This window comes from Xenopus tropicalis, chromosome 2 (genome assembly GCF_000004195.4).
Source record: "Xenopus tropicalis strain Nigerian chromosome 2, UCB_Xtro_10.0, whole genome shotgun sequence".
Classification (NCBI taxonomy): Eukaryota; Metazoa; Chordata; class Amphibia; order Anura; family Pipidae; genus Xenopus; species Xenopus tropicalis.
Window position 1 is genome coordinate 148,292,337 of NC_030678.2, and position 14,880 is coordinate 148,307,216.

The 14,880-nt window shown below is 37.6% G+C and overlaps 1 protein-coding gene across 1 annotated transcript in view; it reads right to left on the reverse strand.

Moving 5' to 3' along the window:
* The window catches only part of faim2 (Fas apoptotic inhibitory molecule 2), a 37,543-nt gene extending 32,556 nt beyond the window's left edge, over window positions 1-4,987 (reverse strand). Inside the window, exon 1 of the mRNA XM_018091340.2 lies at window positions 4,923-4,987. Coding sequence (XP_017946829.2) covers window positions 4,923-4,925 — 3 coding nt within the window. The 5' untranslated portion in view covers window positions 4,926-4,987. The remainder of the gene's footprint in view (window positions 1-4,922) is intronic.
* Between the last annotated feature and the right edge of the window lie 9,893 nt (window positions 4,988-14,880).

Here is a 14,880-nt window from a genome sequence, read left to right on the forward strand (position 1 = left end):
CATGTTTTTTCAATTTCTGTGGTTCTACTTAGCTCACACTTAAAGGAGAAGGAAAGGTTAAAACTAAGTAAGCTTTATCAGAAAGCTCTATGTAAATAAAGCCATAAACATTCACAGAAATGCTGCTCTGAATCTTTTGTGAAAAAGAAACACCACATTTCTTTCCTTCTATTCTGTACACATGATCTTCTGTGTCAGACTACCTTCTCACAGCAAAATCTCTCAGGGCACATTACGAGCCTACTCAGTTTGCTCCTCTTTCCCCCTCCCTTCTCCCTTCTTTTACTCCCCACTCTGTTTTAATATGAGCTCAGAGCACAGAGATGCAGGCACGGAAGTAAAGTCAAACCAAGCTAAAATAGTAGCTGCTATCTGCTAGCACAGAGTGGGGATTGTAATCACAAGCAGTATGTAAAATGAAGTTTTTGCAAATGTTTAGTTGTTTATACTGTTTACTAAACATTTATTACATAGCAAATGTTTAATAACTGCTTGAAGATGGAGTAAATATAATCACAAAAATAAGTTTTATTACATGCACCCAGTATTAAATTCCCCCAAGAGAGCTTCTATGGCTGTTTACATTCTACAGAATAATATAGCGTTATAACTTGTACTATTGTGGCCAATCTTTTGGGAGGAAACTGAATCAGTAGTGGTAGTAAGAGCTATCTAATGTATAGAATGTACAGAATTCTTGGAACAAGGGGTTTTCTGGATAAGGGGTCTTTCCATAATTTGGATCACCATGCCTTAAGTCTACTAAAAATTTATTTATATATTAAATAAACCTAATAGGAGTGTTTAGCCTCCAATGAGGATTAATCTTAGTTGGGATCAAGTACAAGGTAATGTTTTATTATTATTGCCATTATTATTATTATTATTATAGAGAAAAAGGAAATCATTTTTAAAAATTAGAATTATTTGATTATAATGGGGTCTATGGGAGATGACCTACTTGTAATTCAGAGATTTCTGGATAATGGGTTTCCAGAAAATGGGTCCCATACCTGTATATGATCCCCTTATATATTTATACATAGTTATCATATCACCCGTTAAGTGCCTCTTCTCCAGTGTAAGCAACCGCAACTTGGCCAGTCTTTCTTTATAACTTAGGCTTTCCATACCCTCTACTAGTTTAGTTGCCCTTCTTTAGACCCTCTCTAATTCAATAATATCCCCTTTGAGCCCTGGAGAATAAAACTGCATGACATATTGTACATGGGTCCTTACCAGTACTTTGTAAAGAGAAAGCATGATCCCTTCCTCCCATTGGAGGTCAGGGCTGTTGTCATACAGTGGGTGTTATGGTGGCAGTGCAGACAACAATTGCCCTATTCTCAAACCAAAGAAAGTCACGTGCAGAGAAATGCAATGATTTGGGGGGAAAAGTTTGTGTAAATACAGTTATTAAAACAGAAGAAACAACTTCCCATATTAATAAAATGTATTTGTAAAGCATTGAACATTTGATGCAATTCTTCACCATAAATAATGATGTATCAATACAGGTTGGTACTAACAGGGGCATCAACCATCCCAATTGGTAATGGAACATTCCATGCCAAAACTAGTCATCTCCTTACGCCCATGGTACATACCATTCTATGTTGCGTCATTCATCCATTTGATAATTGTATGACTCACGATTGCTATAGTCCAGAAATGAATTTAATTGAGTGTTTTTAATAATCGGTACATAGCAGAGAAAGTTTTACTCCAAATGCACCAACTGGAGATGGTTATCATTGGTTTTATCTATAAAACCTCCAGCAACTCACTAATGCTTTAGTGATTTATCAATAACCTTGTGTGGCCCCACTGTATTTAATTGCATTGGTGGTAGAGTGTAGCAGTTTAACATAATATGAAACTGAACATAGGTATTGCAATAATTGATGCTATACCCCTGTGTACTGTGCAGGAGCAGCATGTTATTTGCCATATGACAAATAACATTTCAGAAGCTCACCACCTTATGCTGCAGTAAATATATTATCTTAATATAATGATCCCCAGAGTGATTCCGTATATGATTAAATGCATTCAGAAAACAGATTATCATTGACAAAAGACATTGTAGAAGTGTATTAGCTTTTCTCTACAATATGACTGCAACGCTGGGGGGTGTCAATGACGTAACAAAGTTATGAATGATAAAAATGAATCAGGAAACTAACATCTGGTCATAAGCTTGAGAGGAGGCATAGCAATTAACTGTACATGAGTGTAGGGGACCGATAAAATAGTTACCCTTTTGATCAGGCAGTTCACTAAAATTTAGACAGCTAAGAGGGTCTTTAGCTATAGAAGGGAAATAAGTTAGCTGTTCCTTTGTTAAAGTATTGTCCTGGAAGTTTAGAAACTGGCCAGTAGATGTCTTAAGTATAAATGGTAAAGCACACATGCGCTCTAAGTCTTTCTTCTTTTATATTCCCCTAGGCAGGAGGGGAAGAAAAGGAGCCTAGGCAAAGGTAGGTCTAGTTAGCGTGAGGTTTTTCTCAGCTATAGATCACTTCCAGGAGCAATCGGCTAACTAGTAAGCAACCTGAGCTTCACCAAGGAGAGCTAGTAGGAACTAGAGTGCTGGGTATACTGCCCAAGAGTAGGGACCTGAATGTACAGACCTAGGGGTAGAAGTTGTCCTGCCTAGGTTCCACTCAAGAGACCTGAATGCTCGGGGTGACACTTGCACGTCAGTTACCTTAATATGCAATGATATGCCTCTGAGGGACTTCTGAAGAGTGTTTGTTAGTATATACTAAATATTGTGCTACCCCAACTGTGTTATCTACAAGTGATCTAAATATTTACCTGTCAATAAGAAGTCATGATTGTTAATTACCACTGGCATTCATTTTACTGTCTTAACTTGTGAGAAATAGTTCTACAACAGCCTGCCTCCAACATACGTGAGGGCCAGCTCCTGATGATTGAGAGTCACATGCATAATTTACTGGTAAAGCAGAATGTACCTCCAATTACTGTAACTATTGCCTTATATGAAAATACTACAACCCTAAGGTTAGAAGTTAGAAGTCATATACATAATTATCTGGTCATACATATGACATGTTCAGGCCTAGAGGCACACACACACTGAAAAATCACAGTACTGGGGTACTATACAACATAAATAATATTTTTCTAAAATAGTATATAAGCCGCATTTTCCCGTGATAAATAGGAATGAATCACTTTTGATAGAATCAATGTCTTCAAAACACTAGTGTTCAGGTTAAACTACCACGGTAACATAAATTTAAAACCTTAAATTGTTTCAGTGGCTTACAGTTATATAATTGTATTGATTTTGGGAGGAAAAACAGTGTGTGTACATACAGTTACTACAGAGAAAACAACTTTCCATATTAATAAAATCATTAAGCATTGAACATTTGATGCCATTCTTTACAATAAATAATGATGTGTAAATACAGGTTGCTACTAACAGGAGCATCAACCCTGCCATTTGGTACTGGAACATTCCATGCCAAAACTAGTCATTTCCCCACACACGTGGTACATAACATTCCATGTTGCGTCATTCCTCCATTTGATAATTGTATGACTCACAACTGCTAGTGCTCAGAAATGAATGCACTTGGGTGCATTAAATTAATCAATGCACAGTGCAGAGTGCAAAGTGTGCCATTTGGAGATTCCTATCATTCGCTTTTAAAACCTTCAGCAACTGACTAATGTTTTAGTGATTTATCAATAACCTTGTGTTTCCACTGTATTTAATTGCATTTAGGGTGCAGTGTAGCATTTCAACTTAATATGAAACTGAACATAGGGGTTGCAATTATTGAAGCTGTTGCAAGGGGGCCCAGTAGTGTAGAGGGCCCTGTAAGGCCCTAATTTATAAGCAATTTCGATGTATATTGATTAAATAGGTCAACTTACCAATGTTTTGGGGACCTAAATTGAATCTGCTGTGCTGTGGGGACCAGTAGCAGCTACTTACACCACTGTTTCTCAAGTACTATGCACAGTGGGGTAGCTTGTTATTTGTTAGCCATATGACAAATCACATTTCAGAAGCTCACCTTACGCCACAGTAAATATATTATCTTAATATAATGATATAATCCCCAGAGCAATTCTGTATATGATTAAATGCATTCAGAAACCAGATTATCATTGACAAAAGGACATTGTAGAAGTGTATTTACTTTTCTGTTCCTACAATATGACTGCAACACTGCAGGGTGCCAATGACGTAAGAAAGAAGTTATGAATGGAATAAATGAATCAGGAAATTAACATCTGGTCATAAGCTTAAAAAGAGACACAGCAAATAACTGTACATGAGTGTAGTACAACCCTAGGGTTAAAAGCTTTTCATTTAACTATGAGCCATATGCATATTTATCTGCTCATACATATGACATATTCAGGTCTAGAGCCATACACACTGAAAATGATGGTACAGGTATGGGACCTGTTATCCAGAATGCTTGGGACCTGGGTTTTTCCAGATAAGGGACCTTTTTATAATTTGGATCTCCATACTTTGAGTATTAATAAGAATTAATAATATCTTAGTTAGTGCAAGGTATGGATTTATTACTACAGAGAAAAAGGAAATAATTTAACATTTTTTTAAATGATTATTATTAAAATGGTGTCTGTAGGAGATGGTCTTTCAGTCATTTGGAGCTTTTCTGGATAATGGGTTTCGGGATAACGGATCCCCTACCTACACTGGAGCACTATACAAATTATGCACTATACTGAATTAATGTATAAACTATGTTTTCCAGTGATAAATAAGGAGGGGTCATGTCTGTTAGAAGCAACCTTTTCAAAAAGCCAGCTTGCAGGGTAAATTATAGTATGTAAACTTGCTACCAATAATGTAAAACCTCAATAAGTAATTGTTTCTTTAGTATGTGTCATGGTAGACTTACCATATCTATCCTTCCCTCTAGTTCTTAGTTTGTGTTGGGAAGTACTTTGATGCTGCTTATTGTTCTCACACTCTGCAGGTCTATGTGCTGCTTAGGTGTGGCTGGCAATCTGTAGTACACACCTGAGTACTGCCGTGTCTCTGTTATAGTGCTGGAATGTAACCTTGGGTAACACACCTTTTTAATTATTAAATCTGACTTATTTGTGCCCGCTGAGTGCTTTCACTATATTGAGTGCTTTCATTACCGTGGTGTAGGACGATTAACAATACCAATATGTTTTATATATATATAAAAAGAGAGTAAGTGGGAAAGAGAGAAGTGAAGTGGTACATTCATGTAACCAAACATCTTATAAAAAATCACAAGTGCAGATCTTATTTAAATGTTGCAGTATCTAAACATAATAAACATATTATACAAGAGCCATAAATATCCTGGAAAATATATACCTATACATCATTGGCTTGTGAGCAACATGTTGCTCGCCAACCCCTTGGATGTTGCTCCCACTGGCCTCAAAGCAGCTGCTTATTTTTAATTACTGGTTAGGAGGCAAGTTTTAGTTGCATAAAAACCCAGTGTAATTGCCAAACACAGCCTTCTGTAGGCTGCCAGTCAACATAGGGGCTATCAAATAGCCAATCATAGCTCTTATTTGCACCTCCAGGCACTTTTTCATGCTTGTGTTGCTCTCCAAAACTTTTTCCATTTGAATTTGGCTCACAGGTATAAAAGGTTGGGGATCCCTGCTATAAATGGTGCGTAGTGATGTCATCAGGTATAATCAGTGCTTAGTGATGCATGCTGTACCTCCCAACAGTACTGATTTTAACAGAACATTATAAAAAAGATACAAAGTTTTTCAAACTTAATTAAATAAATAGCTTTTTTTGTAGAGAGCCCAGAAAACTTAACAGGCAACACCTGTACTTAGATACAATTGTAACTAATGAGCTAATTTCACCTTTTTTTTTAGCAAAACTGTAATAACACATTAAACAAGACCCCAAAAACCCCAGAAATGTGTTAAAACTTTAAATAATCTGCCAATTTTGTTGAGGGGGTATGGTTGCAAAAATGGGCATAGTCAAAAATTTTCTTTTTGTTCCTCTTTATATTTTTCAAATGTTCAGTAGGTGATGTAATTTCTGTCACTTGACTCACTAAAACTGGTATATTATAATACATTCTGTACCCCCTGTTGTAATATCAGGGTATTAAAGGTCACCTCCAAGTTCTGTGGCCTGCTCTTGGTCTTCAGCCTTATGCTTTAATACAGGTTGTGGACCTCCTCTGTGGCTTCTAATATCCCTTTATTTCACAGTTTATAAAGGGAATACAATATTCCCTTTATAAACTGTGTTTAGTGATGTGATGTCACCAGTTAAACTTGGTCTTTAGTGATGTCATTTGTATCAGATGACTCACTAGAACACCTCACTTGTAAACAAAAGGGATATCAGAAGTCACCTTGAAATATTTCATGATCCTGAATATTATATTTCATAGTTTAGTGGAAAGACCCTAACCTATTTTGCACCACCTACAGTCAGTTGATCTAGGGTTGCCGTAGATGGCAGACCAATCTATAACAGGTACACCTATCTGTAGCAACCCAGAGTTCCTTTTACTATGCTTCTCAGTAGAGTCTGAGTAAGCTTAATGGAAGCTTTAAATTGCTAGATTGAAGTTAAAACACGGTCCTAGTGCCTGTTTATATATAGGTATATACAAACACACACATATATATATATATATATTAGGTATATATACACATTTATACATATCATCGTATATACATCAAGCTTACACCTAATCAGAGTGGAGTGCCTTCCTAAAATGAAGGGAAGAACAACATCTTCACTCAGCAGTTATATATTATTATATTATATAAAGGAAATAAAGTACAAAGAAGGGTATAGCCAAGCAAATATAATATTTGGGACTGTAATTCTTTTACTCTAGCCCATTTGTCTTTATTATAAACATTTACATTGCTCACTTCAGTTAATATCAACTGGAGTTCTGCCACCTACTCCGTGTATATCCAGTCAGCAGTGCCAGTTGGTGCCATCTGTTCTGTGTGTTTGCCTGCAGGACCCTGTCTGTTTGTTCCATTAATTGTACATGAATAGCTTGTTTTTTTGGTTTCCCGCCCTATGGATTCATATAAATAGGGTCTAAGTATGGTTTAAATTAATGGATGTGTTTTTGACCTTACTGCTATGTTTCTGTCCTTCTATGTATTTGGCTAGAGACTGATGCTTGTGTAGAAAGCAATGCCATCAACATGCAGAGAGGGTCTAATAGGCACAGTGACTGCAGTCAGCAAACAGTGAGTAGGTCATTCTCTTGTACTCTCCATACTGTACATGATAGCAAAACCTCTAAGGCAGTGTGCAAAGTGCAAAAACAGGCGTAATACTTTCCTGTGTTACAGAAAAGGTAGAGTGCAGAGACCTGACTTTGTCCAAGTGAATACAACGTTGCCTGCTTTTGGCAGCATTGTATTCATGAGGAGTGGGTGTCATATAAATGTCTCCCCTCCTGCCTACTACCTGTCACCTTACTTATGCATTATTCAGATATCCAAATTAGGGAGAGGCAGAAGGCACAGGGTTTTACCATTTGCCCTGTGGAAGTCACCTAGGACTTCCATGACAATAAAAAGAATGTATGACATTGTTGGTGCAGGTTGAATTTATTGGAGAATATACAGTATACAGATATATTGATATATTTTATACATTTTTGGGCTACATTTTGGGCCACAATTAGCCCACTGGTCTCCAGTTATTATTTCCCCAACTAGAGTGCTGGCTCTATTAGGCCGCACCTCTGGTGGGGGGAACAATATAGGGGTTATAGGTGCCCTTTAAATAAGTGGACCATATAATTGCCCTGATGCTTTCATTTTGTTGTCTATTGGCTAATATGTTATACAACCAGTTGTAACAATCAGATCAACTTTACACTGTAATATACAAAACAGAACCAAGAGAACAGTATGTAAAGCTTAAAATTGAAATTTCCATAAAAAAAACAACAACTCCAGATAGGAACATAATGTTCAGTTTGTATGCTTGTATGTGCGCTCATGTGTTGCTTTATGTACAGTGCATCTTATAGAGCTTCTTAGGGTTCTCTCATCTAAACTATTCAGGTCACTTGAGGGTAGTAATGTATTTGTTCAGTTGCATATTAGTGATTGCAGAAAATAGCCTACCGATATGACAAATAAAAATGCTGAGATGGGAATGTTGTACCCATAAAATCAAATTCATCTGAGTCCAAATAGCTGTTTCTTTATTGTACATACGTCAAAGTGTAAAGGACCCAGAACTGGCCCGGCTGGTAAGTATCTGGTATCATGTTTAATAAGCAGGGCAATGAAAGGAATGAAGCAATTCTTTTTTCCAAATCTGAGACTAATCTCAATATGTTCTGAATATGCAGTCCTAAGAACATCTAATCTTATACCTTGCCATCCAATCTGATAAATCAGTGAAAGGATGGTGACAGATATAGCAGGAATGACCAAAGATCAGAACATCATTTTACGTTGGTCTTGGCCCACATCTACATTTCATTCTGTTCCAATGAATTATTTGGTTTGGTCGCAGTCTTGTTATATTAGAAATGCAAGGTTGCCCAGTAGCACCTGGTCATGGCAATGATAGCAATATTATCCCATGTGTGTTTTATCTAGTTAACCCCTAATTTCTATAATGCTAAAATACAAACAAAATAGAGATAGTTGTGGAACTGATAAAAGTGGCACTGAAGTTTTGTTACTACGGACAAAAGAATCCATAGATAAGCTGTCTTTTATATATGGCGAAGTTTCACAGAAATGCCCAGAAACAGAAGTCTCACAGCCCTATGGTACTTTCAAGGGGCGTAGGTATTGGAACACAGGCTATTACTTTCACCCCTTGATAAATATACTTTCTATACAGTATATTTTTGCTGTTACTTTTATTGCATTGTTATAAATCAATGATGGGAAATGGTATCACTCATTTGTTGCAGTATTCGATTAACTCATTTTAGAATGTGGCTCACTCGGGTATTTATAATGCACAATTAAAGGACATTTAAACCCCCCCAACCTAAGTTCTTAACTAAAAATCTACAACGGCCCCCCTGTACCCCACCCAAACCACATCAGTTCGTTCCCTGAATAGTCCCTAGGCCCCCCCATACCATCACTAAAACTGTACAGTTGTGTGGCGGGGCTCATGGCTGACATCTTTGGCCTCATCAGTTCTAGTTTCTGGCTCCTGAATAGTGATGAGCGAAAAGTTTACAAAATGCATTTGTTGCATGATTTTTTTTTTGTCGCCCGCGTCTATTTTTTGTTGCCCATGTCTATATTTTGTCACCTGCACTTTTTTGACGTGAACACTCCTTTTTTTTACGCAAATGCACCTTTTTTTTTACGCGACCGTGCCCAATTTGACGCGCAACAAAAAAATTTCTGTGTGACGAATATTTCTGTGGACTAATTTTTACAGAAGTTTCGCTAAACAATTCGCCAATGGCGAAATGCGGAAATTCGCTGCGAATCCATGCCTGCTGAAAAAATTCACTCATCACTACACCTGAACGACCAGGCAGGGGCATGTACATTAGAAACCATTGTAGTCCTGGCTGTTGTGCTGAGCACTGCACATGTTCCTGGTTTCTGATGGCTATCCAGGATATGGATTTGAAGCAGCCAATGATGGGGCTGCCAATCACACAGGGCTAGTACGGGGTTTCCAGGGACTATTCAGGGTTGACACCAATGTTGTTCAAGAGAGAGCAGGGGGACCCCTGCTGGGGAACAATCAGTTAATAACTGGGGTAGGGAGTTTATTTTGCCTTTAAATACATTATATGTAGCAGTAATGTGTATCAGTAATTTGATACCAAATTATTTTAAAAATACTGTAGTTTGTGTTGGGCATCCAGTACCAGAACAAGAGTATGGCATACCTATAGCAGTGAATTACTGTGCCTCCGAAATAACTCTCCATTGGCTTAGCATAGCACATAGATTGTAAGCTCTACGGGGCAGGGACCTCCATCCTCTTGTGTCTTTGACTCTTATCTTACTGCAACTGTATATTTTATTTATTTGAGTTTATTGTAATACATTGTATTTATCTATTATCTTAATAACACCCTGTTTGTATTAATGTATTCTACTGTACAGCGCTGCGTACATAAGTAGCGCTCTATAAATAAAGATATACATACATACATACATGATCAGCCTGTTTCTTTCAGCAAAGCTTAGCAGCAATACACAATATATGGTCAATCAGTTTGAAAACAAATGCCTGTAATATTCTGCAGGGCTTACATAGATATGGGGCCTGTTATCCAGGATGTGTGAGAGCTGTTTTTTCATGGATAATAAGTCTTTCTATAATTGGGATCTCAATACCTTAAAGGAGAACTAAACTCTAAAAATGAATATGGCTAGAATCTCTGAATATAGGTTGTTACAGTTGTCACAGGAGCTTCCCATCTTGGATTCTGTTGCCCCTTACTAATCAGCTTTTTACTGTTACATTTATACTCTATTTATACAGTATATTGTGAGTGGGTCCCTAAGCTCATTTAAGTGACAGCAGCACAGAGCATGTGCAGGGAATCAGCAGAAAAGAAGATGGGGGGCTACTGGGGCATCTGTTGAGGCACAAATCTGCCCTGCTAAAGGGCTGTGGGTGCCTTGGGCTGGTACAGGAACCCAATACATAATATGCAACATTTCTGCCCTACTTCTTTAGTTAGGCTTTCGTTCTCCTTTAAGTCTAATAAAAATCATTTAAACATAAATCAAACCCAATAGGATTGTTTTTCCTCCTTTACAGATATATAGTTTCCAGTTTTTTCCCTGAGGAAGGGGGCTGTTCGTGCTCAAAACATAGGAATTTTTTCAATAAAAACATTTTTTCTTTTGCATCAAGCCCCTGTGTGCGCGGCACTCTTTCTATTATATTTTTGTTTTTGACCTGCACTTGGGCATATGGACTTGTATAGGGTGTGCTCCTCTCTGTGTACTATATATACAGTGGAGGAAATAATTATTTGACCCCTCACTGATTTTGTAAGTTTGTCCAATGACAAAGAAATGAAAAGTCTCAGAACAGTATCATTTCAATGGTAGGTTTATTTTAACAGTGGCAGATAGCACATCAAAAGGAAAATCGAAAAAATAACTTTAAATAAAAGATAGCAACTGATTTGCATTTCATTGAGTGAAATAAGTTTTTGAACCCTCTAACAAAAAAAGACTTAATACTTAGTGGAAAAACCCTTGTTTGCAAGCACAGAGGTCAAACGTTTCTTGTAATTGATGACCAAGTTTGCGCACATTTTAGGAGGAATGTTGGTCCACTCCTCTTTGCAGAACATCTCTAAATCCCTAAGGTTTCGAGGCTGTCTCTGTGCAACTCTGAGCTTGAGCTCCCTCCATAGGTTTTCTATTGGATTAAGGTCCGGAGACTGACTAGGCCACTCCATGACCTTAATGTGCTTCTTCTTGAGCCACTCCTTTGTTGCCTTTGCTGTATGTTTTGGGTCATTGTCGTGCTGGAACACCCATCCACGACCCATTTTCAGTTTCCTGGCAGAGGGAAGGAGGTTGTCGTTCAGGATTTCACGATACATGGCTCCGTCCATTTTCCCGTTAATGCGAATAAGTTGTCCTGTGCCCTTAGCAGAAAAACACCCCCAAAGCAAAATGTTTCCACCCCCATGCTTGACGGTGGGGACGGTGTTTTGGGGGTCATAGGCAGCATTTTTCTTCCTCCAAACACAGCGAGTTGAGTTAATGCCAAAGAGCTCTATTTTGGTCTCATCAGACCACAGCACCTTCTCCCAGTCACTCACAGAATCATTCAGGTGTTCATTGGCAAACTTCAGACGGGCCTGCACATGTGCCTTCTTGAGCAGGGGGACCTTGCGAGGCCTGCAGGATTTTAATCCATTGCGGTGTAATGTGTTTCCAATGGTTTTCTTGGTGACTGTGGTCCCTGCTAATTTGAGGTCATTAACTAACTCCTCCCGTGTAGTTCTAGGATGCTTTTTCACCTTTCTCAGAATCATTGACACCCCACGAGGTGAGATCTTGCGTGGAGCCCCAGAGCGAGGTCGATTGATGGTCATTTTGTGCTCCTTCCATTTTCGAACAATCGCACCAACAGTTGTCACCTTCTCTCCCAGCTTCTTGCTAATGGTTTTGTAGCCCATTCCAGCCTTGTGCAGGTCTACAATTTTGTCTCTGACATCCTTGGACAGCTCTTTGGTCTTTCCCATGTTGGAGAGTTTGGAGTCTGCTTGATTGATTGATTCTGTGGACAGGTGTCTTTTATACAGGTGACTAGTTAAGACAGGTGTCCTTAATGAGGTTGACTAATTGAGTAGAAGTGTCTAACCACTCTGTGGGAGCCAGAACTCTTAATGGTTGGTAGGGGTTCAAAAACTTATTTCACTCAATGAAATGCAAATCAGTTGCTATCTTTTATTTAAAGTTATTTTTTCGATTTTCCTTTTGATGTGCTATCTGCCACTGTTAAAATAAACCTACCATTGAAATGATACTGTTCTGAGACTTTTCATTTCTTTGTCATTGGACAAACTTACAAAATCAGTGAGGGGTCAAATAATTTTTCCTCCACTGTATATATATATATAACACATACAGTACATACAAGCATTCACACATATGTAAATAATATAGAATATGCTTTCAACCCAATATAATTTTATTGGCCTCAAAAAATACACATATATTGCCCCTTTTAACTCACAACCATGCTAACATTTACAGTTACTTTTACGCTGCTTTATGTAAGGTCAGTGCCACCCTAATGAGCTCCTGGGTGTTTCCTTCAGGTTAGAGGTTAGTATAAATAGAAGGGCTTTGGAAAATGAAAAATACTGTGATCTCTTTCAAGAGCAGAAGCAGCACTAGCGACAGCTTGGAAGACATGACAATTTTACATTACAATATTCTGTGTGCAATTAGAGCCTTCAAGTTGCCAAACTGAGGCAAAAAAGCATGAGGAGCAGACTCAATGCACTGACACTTTGACTAATTTTATTCATTTTTTTTCTTCTGTGCAATTATAGACCAACAGGATCAAACAAGTCAGGGTTTGAACCTTTTCATTCCTTGACGTTCTATTTCAGGAAAGTGGAGTTAATTCAGTTGAGGTACCTTTCTGCTCATATAAATTCAATGGTTCTATAGTTAGAATTGTCTGGGAAATGGCATAAAAATATGATATACAGGCCCTTGGTTATGCGGATTCTACATTTTTTTTTAACTGTGACCTTAATCTGGATATCATGCACATAATGCTACCTGCAGTATATAAAGAAATCAAAGAACAGGTATAGGACCTGGTATCCAGAATGCCAGAAACCTGGGGTTTTACAGATCAGGGATCTTTCCATAATTTGGATCTCCATAACTTAAAGAGATACTGACACCAGAAATGAAACCTTTTATTACATCTATCATAACATTGTCTTTGCAAGCTTTTTATAATGTTACCATAATGTAATTGTCCGATGCTTTTACATTCCTTATCTAATCCCCCATGTTTCTCTATGAGGGGGCGGCCATATTTGTGCAGCAGGAGGCCGTTAGCATTAGAAGCTATAACTGACAGGCTGAGAAGGGACAGTCAGGTTTAGGTATTTTCAGTAGCAATTGCTTACAAAAGCAGCCCTATCAGCAAATAATGGTCAACATGACCTATAGGTAAATTTTAGATTCATATTTTAAAAAAGTCATTTTTTGTGTCAGTATCACTTTAAGTCTGCTAAAAATCATCTAAATATTGAATAAACCCAATAGGATTGTTTTGCCTCCAATAGGGATTAATTATAACTTAGTTGGGATCAAGTACAGGTACTGTTTTATTATTACAGAGAAAAAGGAAATCGTTTTTAAAAATTAGAATTATTTGCCTATAACGGAGTCTATGGGAGATGGCCTTTCCGTAATTCGGATGTTTCTGGATAACAGGTTTCCGGATAAGGGATCCCATACCTATACTCCTTTCTTAAAATACAATAATGATACTGGTAAAGTACATAACAAGGATATACCATCAGTTTTGTTGCTGATGTTTAGCAAAGTTTAGATGAGAATATCATATCTGATTATTTGTTTACTGTACCAGGATAACAAAGTGGGTTAACCCACACAGAGTTATAGGTTTAATATTTAGCAATAACACCACAATAACAGCCAACTGTTGCAAGGAAGTAACATGTTATTAAAAGGGAACATTGCACAGTGCAGTCAAGGAAAAACAGTCATATTCTTGTGTATAATAAATCACAAAATAGTTATATAAATCAGAAATAATAGGTTACATTTGATTCAGTATTTATGCCAGATGGTTTCCTTATGGCCATAAAAAAACACATTTTACTTGCACTTTCATTAGTTTAGGCATTATGCCCCAGTTTCTATAGCCTAAATGTACTCTTTCCAGCCTAAATATACACTTTCCATCCTTATGCAGAAAAGAGAAACCTTTTTTGGTTTTGTGATATTTTCCTTGATAGCAATAATAACAATTAATCACAAAATCACTAACATTAGACCAGATTAGTAAAATATGTTTCTGTAAATGACACACACTTCCTCATGTGGAGAAGGATACTACGTCTTGTAGGGAGGGAGTAATACTGTTTTATTTGTGCTGACGTTTTCAGCTTCTCTTTTCTGATGCCCTCAAACTCCTAAATCTGGAAAACTTCTCCTCCTGTACTGCTCTGTGCTGCTCTTTGTTTCCCTTTTTAATGGTGATTTTAACTCATTCCCCCTTACTTGATTATTTATGCATGTCCTTTGCAAGCCTACCAGGTCTGCTTGCCTTCTCCGCACTCAACAGTCTAGTCTAGCACTGGGTTTGAAAGGTTAATCTTGCAAGCAGTCCTA